General features: G+C 59.6%; 1 protein-coding gene across 18 annotated transcripts; it reads right to left on the bottom strand.

Moving 5' to 3' along the window:
* Window positions 1-58: 58 nt before the first annotated feature.
* Window positions 59-13504, bottom strand: LOC100725246 (mitogen-activated protein kinase 12). 18 transcript variants are annotated; one of them, XM_063243865.1, is made up of 29 exons: window positions 13261-13496; window positions 13061-13190; window positions 10886-10944; window positions 9908-10019; window positions 9789-9818; window positions 9472-9519; window positions 8934-9048; window positions 8610-8681; window positions 8415-8494; window positions 8256-8334; window positions 8007-8180; window positions 4858-4987; window positions 4557-4653; window positions 4216-4313; window positions 4020-4124; window positions 3795-3863; window positions 3492-3618; window positions 3228-3293; window positions 3021-3080; window positions 2855-2944; window positions 2633-2739; window positions 2492-2559; window positions 2157-2412; window positions 1968-2052; window positions 1335-1426; window positions 1162-1218; window positions 839-917; window positions 446-625; window positions 59-363 (listed from the first exon to the last, which is right to left on the bottom strand). In XM_063243865.1, exons 1-29 carry the CDS (start codon window positions 13383-13385, stop codon window positions 136-138), a joined length of 3018 nt encoding a protein of 1005 aa, XP_063099935.1. In that variant the 5' UTR covers window positions 13386-13496; the 3' UTR covers window positions 59-135. The 18 variants fall into 18 exon arrangements, 9 of the variants coding, with proteins under 9 accessions (XP_063099935.1, XP_023421322.1, XP_063099937.1 ...); XM_023565554.2 differs by having other exon boundaries at window positions 2157-2373; XM_063243867.1 differs by having other exon boundaries at window positions 13266-13446.
* Between the last annotated feature and the right edge of the window lie 960 nt (window positions 13505-14464).

Raw genomic sequence — 14464 nt, 5'->3', positions numbered from 1 at the left:
GCGGGGGGGGGGGGTACACTGAAGTCCTAGCCGGTTCAATAAAGGAGACGGGGTCGGATGCTATTTAACGGACGTTTACTGATAGGGTGGGAGGGACAGCGGACTCCCAGCAGGACGGAGGGGGAGCTCCATTAATCAACTGAGCGGCGTTCCCGGAATGGATTGCCGCGAAGGAGAGCCGTCAGGCTCAGTGCCACCGCGCCTCTCCACCCGCATCATCTCCCACCGCAGCTGCAGCTGCGCTCGCAGGCTCATCAGGGTCTTAAGGTCCTCCGGAGAGGCCGGGGAGAAAGGGCCCAAGTTGGGGGGCGCCTCTCCATAGAGCCCCTGGGCCAACGCTTCTGCAAGTTGGGGTGCAGATTCCTGGAACAGAGGAGAGGCAGGGGCAGTGAGTCCCTGATTTTTCCTACCCCCAACCCACAGCCAACCACCCTTTCAGGCTCACCTCAAGGAGAGCCAGGACTCGGCCACCTGCCGGGCCCCGGAGCATTGCAGCCAGGAGAGCAGCCTGGGGGTCCTGAAGGCCATGGTGAAGCCCCAACGCCACTATCACCACATCAGGCTGGAAGCCATAAGCCATGGGCAGCACCAGGCCCAAGATGCAGCTCAGGAACCCTCCTGTCGTCTGTGGGGACAGCAGCAGAGCCCAGCCCCTCATCTAGGGCATAGTTCCCTGCTGGTTTCTGCTATCCCACTTCCCAAGCTCACAGTCCCTGAAGTCTAAGCAGGGAACCAGGAGAGGATAGGGCTTGTGGATGCTCCTGACCATGCCAGGGAGCACCTACACCACCAACACACACAAACACACAGACACAGACACACACACACTGTCACTCACCCCTGGCAGTGGCATGCAGACATTGTACATGGACAGTATGACTGCTTCCTTGCCCCGAATGTTCAGCCACAGAATTCTCCTTTCAGGGAGAGAGGACAAGGGACACATGCACATAGATAGTAGAGAAGAATTCAAGGGGACCATTAGGGAGGGGCAGGACAGAACCTTTGACCCTCTGGCCTGGTGCTACCACCAGAGTCAAACCAGCTGATGAAGACTGCATTCAGTATTAACAGTGTTCCACCCACAGAGGCCTGCAGTCAAAAACCTGTCACGTACTTATCCACCCACATGTTGACAGACCTGAGACCTAAGAATCATACCCATCATCAGCAAGGTCCAGTGGCCGATCCAGCTGTCCCAGCACCACACAGAGAACCCTGACGAAGAGTCAGCTAAGGCCAGGCTGTACTCCACACTGCCCAGAGTCCATTCCCAGGACCCTCTCCATGGGGCCTTCAGAGAAGGAGACACCCATGGACCGGGTGAAACTTACCTCTGGGCTCCAAGAGATAGACTTTGCCTAATGGCTATGTCCAAGGTGGCTGCTACGGCAGGTGCCAGGGTGGCTGCAACTCCACCGCTTACCTGTGAGGTGAGGTAACAGCCGACTCTCAAACCAGATAAACAGACACATGCACTGAGCTACATTCCCAGCCTATTTTATTATTTTATTTTATGAGATGGGGTCTCACTAAATTGCCCCAGCTAGCCTCAAACTTGTGATCTCATCTTACCCTCCCAGAATGCTGGGATTACAAGCATGAGCCACCACACCCAATTTGTTCATACCTTCTTTTTCAAACCCTGACTACATTACAGTTACTGACCTCTTGAAAACTGAGGTGAAATCACACTATTGCTGTAAACAAAATGTTTGAAACCAAAAATGAGGTTATCCACTTTCCCTCTCATCAAAGAGCATTTCCCAGGCCAAGGATTTAGCTCCGTAGTAAGCACTTGCCTGGCAGGCACGTAGTCATGAGTTCAACCCTGATACCAAAAAAAAAAAAGCATTTCTCTGGGCTATTCTGAGACTGATCCCTGCCCAAGGTAACATATCCCTGTGGCCTGCACACATAGCCCTCCTGCGTCCACAGCCATCCCATGCCCTCCCTGGCAACACTACCTGCCCATCCAGAATCCCATTTAAGAGGTACAGGAGCTTCCTAAGTGCAGTGAGGGCCTCATCCTGAGCCAGGGACTCATGTGACCTGTGATGGGCAGGCCAGACGGACACAGACAGTAGGTGACAGCACATCAGTCACACTGGCACTCACATACACGTGGCACCCCTCCCCCACTCTGCTCTGCATACCTGGCCCAGTCTTCTGCCTCACACTTTGGGGCTGACTCCTCCTGATGAAGCATATCAGCGGGTAGAGCCCGGGGATGTGGAGCAGTCAGGACAACAGCCATTCGCATGGGGGTTGTGGGGTGGAGGTGCTGCTGGTCCAGGTGAGGCCTTGGTGAAGTCACCTCTGCTTCTGCCTTACATACAGGATCCCCGGGCAGTAGTACCAGGGGCCTCCCCTCTGGGAAGTGGGTGCTGGGACTCAGCACAGGAGACACATCTCGGGGAGGCTCCAAGTCAAAGTCACTGCACAGGACCCCGATGTGACAGCCACCAGCCCAGGCCTAGACTGTGCTAACCTTGTTGCTGGAGGCTCTTCCAGTGAGGGGCCTGGGCTTTCCGAACATTTTGGATGGACTCCAGGGCACTGTGGGGAGAAGCAGAGTAGCGAGCCCAGCCTGCCTTGTATTCCAGGACCTCCCACCTTCCTCCTTTCTCACCTCTGACATGGTGTCATGGGCCCCAACAGCTTAGGTGTGGGGTCACCCAGCAGTGCCCGCACAGTCATGCACACTGACTGTGCCAGGGACTCTAGGTGGTAGCCGCCCTGGGGAGAAAGTAGAGACAAGAAGGGGAGGAGCGGTCCTGGGGTGGGCTCACTGCCCAGGAAGGGCACCCCACACCTTTGACCCAGGCACCCTCCAGCTGCCCCCTGCAGTCACCTCCAGCACTGCACAGACACGGCCACCAGCTAGCACCTGCAGCAACCGTGTGAGGTGGGCAAAGCACTCTGGTGTGGCCTGCATCTGCCCCTGGAACCAGATCCACGTGTAAGGGGAACCTAGGCCCAGATCACCAGAGGCCTACCCAACCCAGCCAGGCTCTCACCTCTGGATCCCCAATAGCTGAGTCAAATCCTGCGGAGATCAGCACCAGCTCAGGGTCAAACTGTGGGTGAGGAGGCAAAAAAGCAGCTACAGCCTGAGCAATAGGGAGGCCTCACTGTCAGCCCAGCCTCCTGAGACCCCACCTTCAGAGGTCCATTCACAGAGACCTCTGGGCAGGCATAAGGTCCCCTACTCTAGGGACAGTCACCTCAAAGGCCACTGGAAGCAGCACGTGCAGGAAGGCAGCCAGGTAGTCAGCGTTGCCCATCCCGACCTGTAGCACAGAGCAGGGGAGGCATCAGCAGGCAGCCCTGCCAACTGGACTTTGGGGTCTACACCCACTAGAACCCGGGCTCTGGGGGAATCTGGTGGGATTCACCAGGCTACATTCTACAGCCCCAGAGCTGAGGGTAGGGAAGGTACAGGTGAGAAGGTGGGCTGGGTTAGAGGATCCAGGGTTGAGGGCAAGCACCTGGTTCCAGGGCAAATTGACAGTGAAGCCGCGGCCCTGTCTCTGCCCAACCGTGTCTGCGTCTGACTCTGGCAAGAAGGGCCAGAAGCGTCCGTGCTCATAGCGGTGCCAGGAGAAGTAAAGCACACTGTTGAAAGCCAGTCAGGCCAGAGGTCAGAGGTCAGAGGCTTTGGCCATCACCCCATGACTTCCAAAGAACATTGATTCCTGATCACATGGCAGTCTGTGTTTTTCCAGGTTGCACAGTGTACACCCCCCCCAAAGGCATTGTATGGAAGGGTCATGTCCCCAAGCTCAGCTCACCTGGGGTCATCCTCAAAGATGTACTGGATGCCCTGGCCATGGTGGATATCCCAGTCAACAATGAGGATCCTGGGTTCAGAGTGCAGTGGGGGTCAGACATGTGAGACCTCTCACCTCCAGGCAGCAGCCCACTCAGGATAAGAAGGGGCAGGGTGGGTCTAAGGCACCTGTTTCACCTGTCTGCCTGGCCCAGGTGCCCCCACCCTTGCAGCCGGCCTGGCACACCTGTGCAGCCCATGTGTCCGCTTGGCATGTTCAGCAGCTATAGCCACATTGTTGAACACACAGAACCCATTGGCAGCTGCCCTCTGGCTGTGGTGCCCAGGAGGCCTGAGGGTGAGAGTGAGGTGTGGGGCACAGCAAAGTCATCCCTCACAGGGCCACTCATGGGAGGAACCCACGTGAGGTAGGCTGTGCTCACCTCACCAGGGCAAGCCCATTGTGCGCAGCTCCCGTCAGCACGGCATCTACCAGCTGCAGTGCAGCACCTGCAGCAAGCCGGGCACAGTGAAAGGTGCTCTGTGGAACAGTGGATGCAGATCAGCCCCTGCCTGCCCTGCCGGTGCCAGCTGTGGCTCACAAACTGCCAAGTTAGGCTGGTCCTGGGTGCTGGAAGTACCAACAAGCTGCGCTTGCAGGGAACTGTCCCAGGCATGACTAAGGGGACACAGGCAGGCAGGGTGTCAGCAACAGGGTACACAAAGACATGTGGATATGCTATCTGAGTGGGTAACTATGTACAGGGGTACCCCAGGGACGCACCGGGTGGAAGTAGACAGCATCATACTGTCCAGAAAGTGCCTGGAGCTCCTCTGTTCCCAGAGTCTGGGTCCTGCGCACTAGGGCCACGTACTCTGGGCTGCAGAGGGACAAGCAGGCAAGCAGGTCACCAACAGGCACAGGGGACTTAGGAGGCAGGGGTTGGGATTTCCGACACCATGGTCCACCACTGCTCCCTCTAGCCCAGAGCCCAGCCTCCTCCTCAAGGTAAAGGAGGCATGCAGGGAAGGACTGCTTCAGTAGGTATTGATAGGGGGGTGCCCAGCTTGTGGGCTTCTCTGACCTGTGCACCAGGCCCAGCTCTGCCTCCGAGGCCTCGCGGGCTGCTATGTATAGGCACCTCTGCTCCAGGCCGCACTGCTGGAGACCGCCCAGGGCTGCAGCCAGGCGCTCAGGACACTCGATCTTGCACTCTGAGCTGGGGCAGACAGAATGCTCAGTGTCCTGTGTCCCCTCCACGGTCCTACCCCGACTAGAACACTTACTTATCCCAGAGCAGCCGGGTGGCCATCATGTCCTCATGATACACAAGAGCAGTCCCCATGGTTTACACTGTGGTCACTTTGCACTATGGTACTCTTGAGGGATGTTACGCCTTCAGCTGGCAGATGACAGCACTGTCTGTCCCCACCCCTTTGCAGCACGGGGACAGCTCAAAGCCAAGGATCCGGCTGAGACCTAGCCAGAAACCGCACCGGGAACACGCAGGCCCGAGGCGCTCTAGGATCCTCAGCGTGGCTTCCTAGTCCGCACTCAGGCCCTGTCCAGGGTCTGAGCACTGCCCCGCCAGCGAAGACCCCAGGGAACTCCCCGCCACGGACCCCCGCCCAGTGCCTTCTGGGGACTGGTGTCTGGAAGCCCAGGGTCCCTCCCGCGGGCTGAGGCAGTGGCCTTCTCCCCCAAACGTCCCTGGCGTACAGAGCAGCCCCGGAGGCCACTGGTCAGAGATCGAGAAGGTCCGGGAGCCCGAATGTGCGGAAGGGAGCAGGAGTGGGAGGGCGCCTGGGCGCGACTCGAACGCCAGAAGACACCAGACAGGAAAGGAGATGGGTTGGGGGTCAGACGCAGGAGAGGGGACAAAGCGAGGCGGCGGGGAGGAAGTAGGGAGCGAGGCTCTGGAGCGAGGCCTGGTGGCGGCGACAGCACCGCGGCCCACAGCACCGCAGTCCACGAGGAGCTCACGTCCAAATCCGACCCCGGGTTCCGCCCTGCATTGGGCGCTTGTAAGGCCCGGCAGCCAGCGCGCGACCCCGTGGCGGCCAGAGCGCGAGCGCCGATTGGCCGACCAGGGCCACGTGCCTCGTGAGGGCGGAGCCTGCGACCGGGGAAACAATCTACGGCCTCACCGACTTCGCGTGCGCGCGCGCTGGGACTGGGCCCAGGGGCGCAGACTGCCGGCGCTCTCGGCCTGTCCACTCCAAGCCAGAGGGGCCTCGAACGGCCTGCAGAGGGCGCCGCGCGCTCGCCGGTGCCGCCCGGGGCGAACTCGGTGGAACCCGCCCCTGGGTGCCGTCAATCAGAGGGTGAGGGTGACTCCTCCCTTACCCCCCCGGAACCTTGGTCTGAAGGGGACCTAGGAACTCTAGGCTGCGAACCCTGCCCTTCTGCCACCCTGGGTCGGGCTGCAGGTCCCAAGGCTGAGTTAGCGGACGTCACTTCACATAGGAAGGAGGGGCCCGCACCTCAGGGGGAGGTCAAAGGCCCACTGGGTGGGATGGGGAGTTGGGCATCGAATTCCTAAACTAAGGAGGCGAGCTCAGGAGCTTCAAGAACAGCAGCCACCTGCTTTGTACCGTATTAGCTGGGCTGAGTGGTGCTAAGGCATCAGACTGCACAGTCAGAGTGGGAGGTCCACAAAAGGGTTTATTTCCTTGCAGCCAGGTGGGCACAGCAAAGGGCTAGTTTCCACCCCAGACTGGGGTGCAGGAGTGTCCACACAAACCAGGGAAGCCAGTGTACTGACTTGGCACCCTGATCCCTCCCTTTCCTTCTCACAGACCTGCCAGCCCTGAGGCTTTCTCCTGCGTCCTGATAGAGGGGTGACTGCCTCGGGGGCCAGAGGGAAGCCCAAGCTAGGCAGAGGCCTGTGCTGAAAGCGCTGGAGCAGGGATCAGGAGAGTCCACGGGGTGAGGGTCTACTTGGCCTCCAACCCCGGGCAAGGTAAGGTAGTAATCAGGGCTCCTCTCCCAGGAGAGGCTAGGAGCTGAGGCCCCTCACCAGGGTTCTTAAGGTGTCCCTACACCACCCAGAGGTCTTCACAGGGCTGTCTCCTTGGCAAGCCTGGCCCCCAGCTGCCTGGGAGGCTTGAAGCTGAGCACTTCTTTGTAGGTGACACCTACAAAGAGCAGAAAGTGAGACAGTTGCCCTTTGCTGCACCGTGGGCAGAAGCCAGGGCCTCCTGGGCCTTTCTGCTAATCCTAATTGGGCCAAGCCCAGTTGGGAGTTTTTTGAAGACTGCTAAAAAGCCAGTTTTCCCAGGGAAACAGAAGCTCCCAGGGCTCCAGCCACAGTAAAAACAGGATCTCCCAGCAACAGTGTGTGTGGGTGGGGACCACAGACAGAACCCTGCGGCCTGTGGTTTCTGAGTTATCTTGCTCGGTTGCAGAAGCCATTTATCACTCAGAAGCAAGCCCATGACACAGCAGAGAGGCAGAGAGTCGCTGCTAGAAGTGTATAAAGCCCTGATTTGAGGGCCTCAGCCTATCCAGGCCCTTCCATTCCAGGTACAGGATTGTGGCCCTGGCTCTGAGTCAGACAAAGCAAGGCCTGGGACCCAGTGCATGGCCCAGTGCTGACCTGTGCCCTCAGACATGCCAGACCCCGGGCTGAGCTGCATGACCACCTGCCATTCCAGAGTAGTTTGGGGCTTGGATGCAGGGGAGAGGGGTTTACTGAGCTTGCCTAAGGCTGATCCTCAAAGAGGAAGAGAAGGCCCTCAGTATAAGGGGACATAGTTGTCACACAGCCCTGAAGTGCAGAGCAAGTCACCATGGTGAGGTGTGGACTGCTCAGAGTGGCTGGAGGGGCTATAAGAGGTGGGCATTCCCTTGCAGGCAAGAGAGGAGGAGCAAACAGTAGTCCAAGTAGCAAGGCTCCTGGAGTGGGGAAGACACAAGGACAATTCAAGAGGGTCATAGCAGAGGCTGGAGACAAGTGGAAGCAGCTCCAAGGTCACTGGCCTAGCTATGGGGAGGCTGGGCCATTTGGGGAGAAGGCGGGGAAAACTGCTGCTTTAAACTCAGGGCCACTCCAGCTGGGACCAGCTCCTGTACCAGGAGGGCTCAAGGCCCTATGGGAACATCCTCTCCACTGCCTCACGCTCCAGGCCAGAGGTCATGTTGGCCAAGCTGCACAGCCCCAAGCTCCCATCTCCTCCCTCGATGGGCCTCTGCAGCATCTGGATATAGGTCCTCCTCAAAGCCCCAACTCACGCTTCCACTCATCCAGGGTGCGGTCCATGTCATCAAAGGAGTCATCATACTTCTGGGCCTTGGGCTCGTCTTCTGTGTCGTGCAAAGACTCGAAATAGGGGTGGGCCAGTGCCTCCGCTGCTGTCACTCGCTGCTCTGAATCCAGCACCAGCATCTTCTCCAGGAGGCTCACAGCTGGGGGGGTCACAGGCCAGGTCACAGTGAGGTCTCACACTTAGGGCCCCAGACTCCCCCACCGCCCAGCGCTACCCATGGGGCTAGCAGTGGTCAGGATAGAGGCAAAGTCCTTCTTCTCCAGCTCAGGAAGGCCCTTCATGTAGTTCTTAGCCTGTGCAGGAGAAGAGTAAGGGGCTAACCAGGGGCCCAGCAGAGGCAGCTGGCTGCACCCACCCCCAAACCCCCACAGACCTCTGCACTCTGTAGTTTCTGCACAAACTCAGCAGGGGGCGTCCCTGTCACCTTCATGATCTCCTTCAGTTGATCCAGGTCTGCACTGAGTTCAGGAGCACAGCACAGGGCCAGAGGGCAGGACCCACACTCATGCAACCACGCATCCACCCACCGCTTGGGCAGGGGCCCTGCAGTGCCCCAGCGGGAGGATACGGTCGTTGCCTTTGAATAGCGTCTTCCCTGTGATCATCTCCGCCATGATGCAGCCCACTGACCAGATGTCCACTGAGACCGAAGCCCCCCATCAGTGTCCCGTGGGCAAGGGGTGGCATGCACAGACAAGGGGATGGGGTGGCCACAGGCAAGGAGGGTCTGAACTGCCTCTCCCTCCCTGGGCTTCCCCATCAAGAAACAGGGAGCTCAGTGGCAGACCTCTAGCCTAGCACATGTGAGGCCCTAGCTTCCATCCCAGCACAACAGAAAACAAGGGAGGAGGCAGATGCAGTGCAGAGGGCCTTGCATCTGAGGCACCCTCACCCGTTTGTGTGTAGCGCATCCAATTCAAGATGACCTCAGGCGCCCGGTACCACCGGGTCACCACATATCCTGTCATTTCACTGTCTGCCTGGCGAGCTAGACCAAAGTCCAAGATCTGGAAGAATTGGGGACCCAAGGAGTACAAGAGGCAGCTGTGGTCCCAGCTGGTAGCTTCTGCCACCGTACCAGGGTTCGAGGTCAGGGCCCTGGACCCCAAGGTTTCTCCCTGGGTCCTCCCAGAGGCCACTATACCCAGATGGACCCATTCAGGGACAGTTACCAGGGTTCTCCTCACCCTGCTCCACATTCCCAGCCCACCTCTACAGCCTGACCTAGGTCAGCCATGGGAGCTGGGGTGCCCCACTTCACTGAGGCAGGTATGGAGTACCCCAGCGCCACCTCAAGGGCCTCATCATGCCCATCAGCTGCTCATCTTGGGCCCAAGAGCCTTGGGCCTTCCCCTCTGCCTGCGCCTGGGGCTGACAGGTGGACAGGACCCTGCCATCCCATTCCAGCCATCCTCCTTGGCCAGACACACCTTCAGCTCACAGTCCTCGTTCACAGCCAGGTTGCCGGGCTTCAGGTCCTAGGTAGAGGAAAGGCGACCACTGTGCCCTACAACCTGAGCATATGCAAGGCCAATGGCCAGGGTGATACCTGCTGGGGCCACTGGACAGGGCCTGGCCCTTTTCCCCTACAGCCCTTTGAGGGAAAGTGCAGGGGCTGGGTCCCTAGGGATTGCTTGCAATGGGATCATGTATGAGACCCTGTGTGCACCCCCAAGCAGACCCCATGTGGGAAACGGAGGTGGGGATTGCTCCCCTCTCATGCTCACAGCCAGGGAGGGGAACTTACCCTGTGGATGATGCCAGCAGCATGGATATACTGAAGGGAAGACCAAGCAGCCATCAGTTCAGGGACCCCAGCCAGAGCCCTGCTGACCCCTTCCCATGGCTGCCCCTGCAGACCCCCACCTTCAGCCCCTTCAGAATCTGATATACAAGGAACTGGATCCGGTCCTCACTCAGCGTCTCGTGCTTCATGAGCTTGCCCAGGTCGGTGCCCATGAATGGCATCACCAGATAGCTGTGGGAAGGGGCTGGGGGCATTAGCGGACAGGGCCTGGCCCTGGATCTGGACCAGCTCCTACAGGGACCAGGCTTAGACCCCAGAAGACTACATCCCAGCAGGAGCTCAACAGCCATCCTTGCCAGCAGCCATCCTCCCAGCCTCGGGGTGGCCACCACCCCTAACATGCTGTTCTGTGCCGAGCTCTGTCCACCACTGGTCCCACCTGTCACTCAGAACCACCCCGTCTTCGCAAACACACGCCCATCACATCCACTCCAGCCCCCTCCCCAGCTAGGGTTTCTGAATGTTCAACAGAAGGGGGTGAGGGGGAACTTGGAGAGGGAAACTGAAGTCTAAAGCATGGGCTTATGGGTGGCACCATGGGGAGGCAGCATTAGCAACTCCAAAGGACACCAGGCCTAGTGTGGGCCCTTGATCTCTGCCAGCCAGGAAACAAGGACTAGCTACCCCTCCAGCCCTTCCTGTCCCACCCCTTGACCTCCCACCAGCCAGCATGTAAGTCAGGTGGCCAACTGGGCACAGGCTTCTCAGGGCAGGGGCAGGGTAGGCCTCCCAGCTACGTCTGCCCTGTCTGCCAACAGAGGTCAGCAGCTTGGGTTTCAGGGCATGCACTGGTGCCAGGGTCTCCAACACAGGCCCTGCCTGTTCATGAACACCAAGTCCTAGGTTCACACCTCCAGCCCTGTCACGGAGACAGCAGAAGGCCCCAGCTCCGCCGGGTCTCCAGGACTCAGAAGCAGTGGGGATGTAGCGTAGACTGCAATGCAGGATGGCCCCAAACCAACCCAGAGCCTGAAGCCCCCACCCAGGAGCCGCTCACGCCTCTCCCAGCCTGCCTGGCAGGCCCAGGTGGCACTCACAAGTCTGTAAACTCATCCAGCGTCTCATCAGGAGTGAACACATCCAGGAGCCCGATCACCTGGAGGCAGGGTATCAGGCAGAGTTGGGGGCACACAAATGATGTAGGGCTCAACACCACATCCAGGGTGGCAGAACTCTCCCACAGCTGTCCTTGCCTGTGCCCACGGGCAGCACGACCCAGCCCTGGCACACTTGCTCACAGACACACACTATTTTTGGATGGTGACAATGAGGATCCTCTCGGGAAGGGGCAGCCCCACGTCTGGGCTGGTTCCCAGCAGTCCCAGAGATCCAGCCTTTCCTCTGCCTTGTCCTCCCTGAACTAAGCTGACCCAGGACCAGGGCGGGCCACCTCCTGGGAAGAGCCAGCATCTGGTAGGTCCCTCTTGGAGCAAAGTCAAGTGGCAGCACTCTGAGTAGCCAGACCTGGGCACCTAGAATCCCTGGTTAAAGGAAATGGACATCAGCCAGCCACTGTGACCCTGGCAGGCCTAGGATTTGTGGGTGACAAGGTGTGCAGGGGCCCTGAGGAGGGCTGTGTAAGGAGCAGCTGGGGAAGCAGGTGGGTGTGGCAGCAGAGGTCACACATCTGGTGACCAAGACTGGAGGGAGAACACCTTGAGTTTGAGGAACAGGGAGGAAGGCCAGGTGGCCAAGACCCAGACCAGGAAGAGCCAAGGAGAAGCAAGAGGGAGCCTGGGGCAGGACTGACACGTACACACATGCGAAAAGTCTGCTACTGTGGAAGGGTTTCAACAGGAGTGTGACGGTGAATGTGAGCACCTGGCTGCCTTGCAGGAACACAGTGTAATGAACAAGGACAGGAAGTGAGGGCAGCTGGGTGATCACATGAGGCCAGATACAGGGGAAGAAAAGGGCCTGGTGGAGGCAAAGGAGTGCTCAGCAGAGTTCCAGGACACGGAACTGGGTCAGAGGGTGATAGAAACAGGCCTACAGTGACCGCAGGCGAGCAAGGGGCAGGTCCCTGTTCCCACTGAGTGGAGCACTCAACCTTTGCAGGCCTCAGTTTTCCCATGGGAGTGGGGTATAGTAGGCAGAACCTCCCAGCTTAGGTTCAGGACATCCCAGAGGCAGCAGGACTCAGTTGCAGATAGGGCAGGGGTGTGGTGGGGAGATTGGGCTCCTAACACTGTGTGGGTGACTCTGACACAGTGGGGGTGACCCTAGCTAGCACAAATGGGGCTGGAGATGAGCAGGACTACAGGTGCCTGGAGCCCTCAGTTGGACAGGGATGATGGAAAGGTAAATGGGGCATGCAGGGACATCTGGGGGAGATGATACCAAGGAGGGGGAGCTACACTCACGGGGTCAAGGCCCAGGTGTGAGGTGTGGGTGACAAAGCCTGGCCATGAATGGACACCACATAAGAAGGGGTCAAGCCCAGGGCCAGGGCAGAAATGGGGTGTCTAAGAGAACGGGTAGCCCACCAGAGTGGCTAAGAAGGACCAGGAGCCATGGGAGCCCGTCAGCTGTGGGCACAGAGTGTCAGTGCCCAGACTGGCAGTGAATTCATGACTCCAGGAAAAGCTGCAAGAAAGCTCCCCAGAGAGAACCACTCTGACAACCAGCAGTGGCCACTGGAGAAGCCCAGGGACAGCACTGTGGCACCCCATCCACCACCACCCCAACAACCCCAAGGGTAGTGATGGAAAAGCTTTTAGAGTTTTTGATGATACAAGCAGCCTGCTTTGGCACCTTTGGCCACAGCTGCCCAGGCTCTGCTGTGGCAGTCACAATACCTGACCTTGCCCTGTATCCCAGGGGGCCACTTGCCTCGGGAGAGAGGTGCATCTGGGCTGGAAGAGGCCTGGAGTGGGAAGAGTCAGGCGCCTTTCCAGGAGGACCCTCCTCTGCCCAGGTGCGTGCCCGCCCACCACGAGGACAACCGCTCTCCCACCAGGGGGCGGTGGGAAGGCCAGGCCACAAGCCAATGTAACACATAAAGGGGTCCAGGCCCAGGGCCACCCCACGAAAGTGAACCTGGAGGGCCTGGGCAGGCTTGGGCAGGTCACTGCCCCTTGACCAGGAAGGACCTGGGCTGGGGAGCCAGACACAGCTCCAAGCCAAGCCAAGCTGCGGAGAAGGGGATCTGGCTGGGGTCCTCATTCCCTCCTGGTGCGCGGGCGCGCATCCTAGCGGACGCGCGCACTCACGTTCTCATGGCGCATGTGCTTGAGCAGACGCAGCTCGCGGTAGGCGCGCTTGGCGAACAGCTCGGACTGGAAAGGCCGGTACAGCTTCTTGATGGCCACCTTGGCGCCAGAGCGGCTGTCCACCGCGGAGCTGCGGGGGGGTGGGCGGGGACTTAGCGCGGCCCCGCGCCCCTGGCCACCGCCCGCCGCCCCGCGCTCACCACACTGCGCCGTAGGCGCCCGAGCCCACGGGCTGCAGGTCCTGGTACTCGGCGCGCACCACCCACAGGGTCTTGGCCACCTCCTGGCGGTAAAAGCCTTTGCGCACGGGCGGCGGCGAGCTCATCGCGCCGGCCCACGCGGAACTAGGCCCACGCGGCACGGGACAGCAGGCTGCACGCTCTTTCCTGGCTCCCGCGCCAGCTCCGACCCCTGTCCAGCGCTCCGGCCCCTCCCCCGCCCACGGACCAACCGGCCCCAGCGCCCCGCGCACGTGACCCGCGCTCTGGCCCTCCGGAAACCCGAGGCCGCCGGTCCAGCTGGCTGGGGGCGGTAAGGGAGGGCGCGCGGCCCCGCCCCGCGATCTCCACCGAGGGTGCTCACAGGGGCTCTGTCCTTACTGTCCCACTCTGGAGGGTTCTGACCCCAACCTAGACAGCCTGAGCCACTGGTTTTCACCCCATCCTGCAAATAGTACTACCTGCCCAACACACTCCTGTCGCACCCCCCTCCGCCTGTGTGCCAGAAATCATCGCCTACTGTATCCCCAAAGATGTCTCAGTGCAGGGTCTCCCCCTTTCCATAGGAAGACCTTTGTTGTCACCTATATTCAGGGTACATTTCCCACCCTATCTCTGAGGCCTCTGTTCCCCAGTCCCACAAGAGTGGAAGGCTGACATTGTGGGTGCCCCTGGGACCTTTACACCCACATCTCTCTTTTTGTGGCATGTGGGGTACCTCCTCCAAGCATGTGAGACCCCATTTGGCTCATCCCCACCCAAGCTGTTCCTCAAAGCCCAGTCCCAAGGCTGTGTCTGCTAGATATAGGTCTCAAAGGGCACACGGGGTCTACTCCTCAGAGCCAGCTGCACTGTTGGTAACTGGATCCCCGGGGCCCTACCCCGCCTGCTGCCATGAATCAGCAGCTCAACAGCAGAGCTGGGCCAGGACAGCTTTGCACCTGGGCTGTGGCTAGTGACTGGCACACTTAAGACCTGGCTCTGACAGCCAGCAGGGGCAGCCTGGGGCCACTCAGACTGCAGACATCTGTGTCCTGTGCCCTGTGCCACATCTTTCCAGGTAGCCCAAGTTGTCTGTGCTTTGTGGGAGGCCTGCAGAGCCTGTGTCAGACCACATTCCTGAGGTGGAACCAGGGTTTGGTTCCATTTTCTCATCCATGTCCAAACATACAACTTGGTTGCCGCC

The sequence above is a fragment of the Cavia porcellus genome, unplaced genomic scaffold (assembly GCF_034190915.1).
Source record: "Cavia porcellus strain 051 isolate PalLab524CR breed Dunkin Hartley unplaced genomic scaffold, mCavPor4.1 scaffold_40, whole genome shotgun sequence".
NCBI classification, from domain to species: domain Eukaryota; kingdom Metazoa; phylum Chordata; class Mammalia; order Rodentia; family Caviidae; genus Cavia; species Cavia porcellus.
The sequence above is the reverse complement of the archived record's forward strand: the minus strand, read 5'-3'. Positions and strand labels throughout refer to the sequence as shown.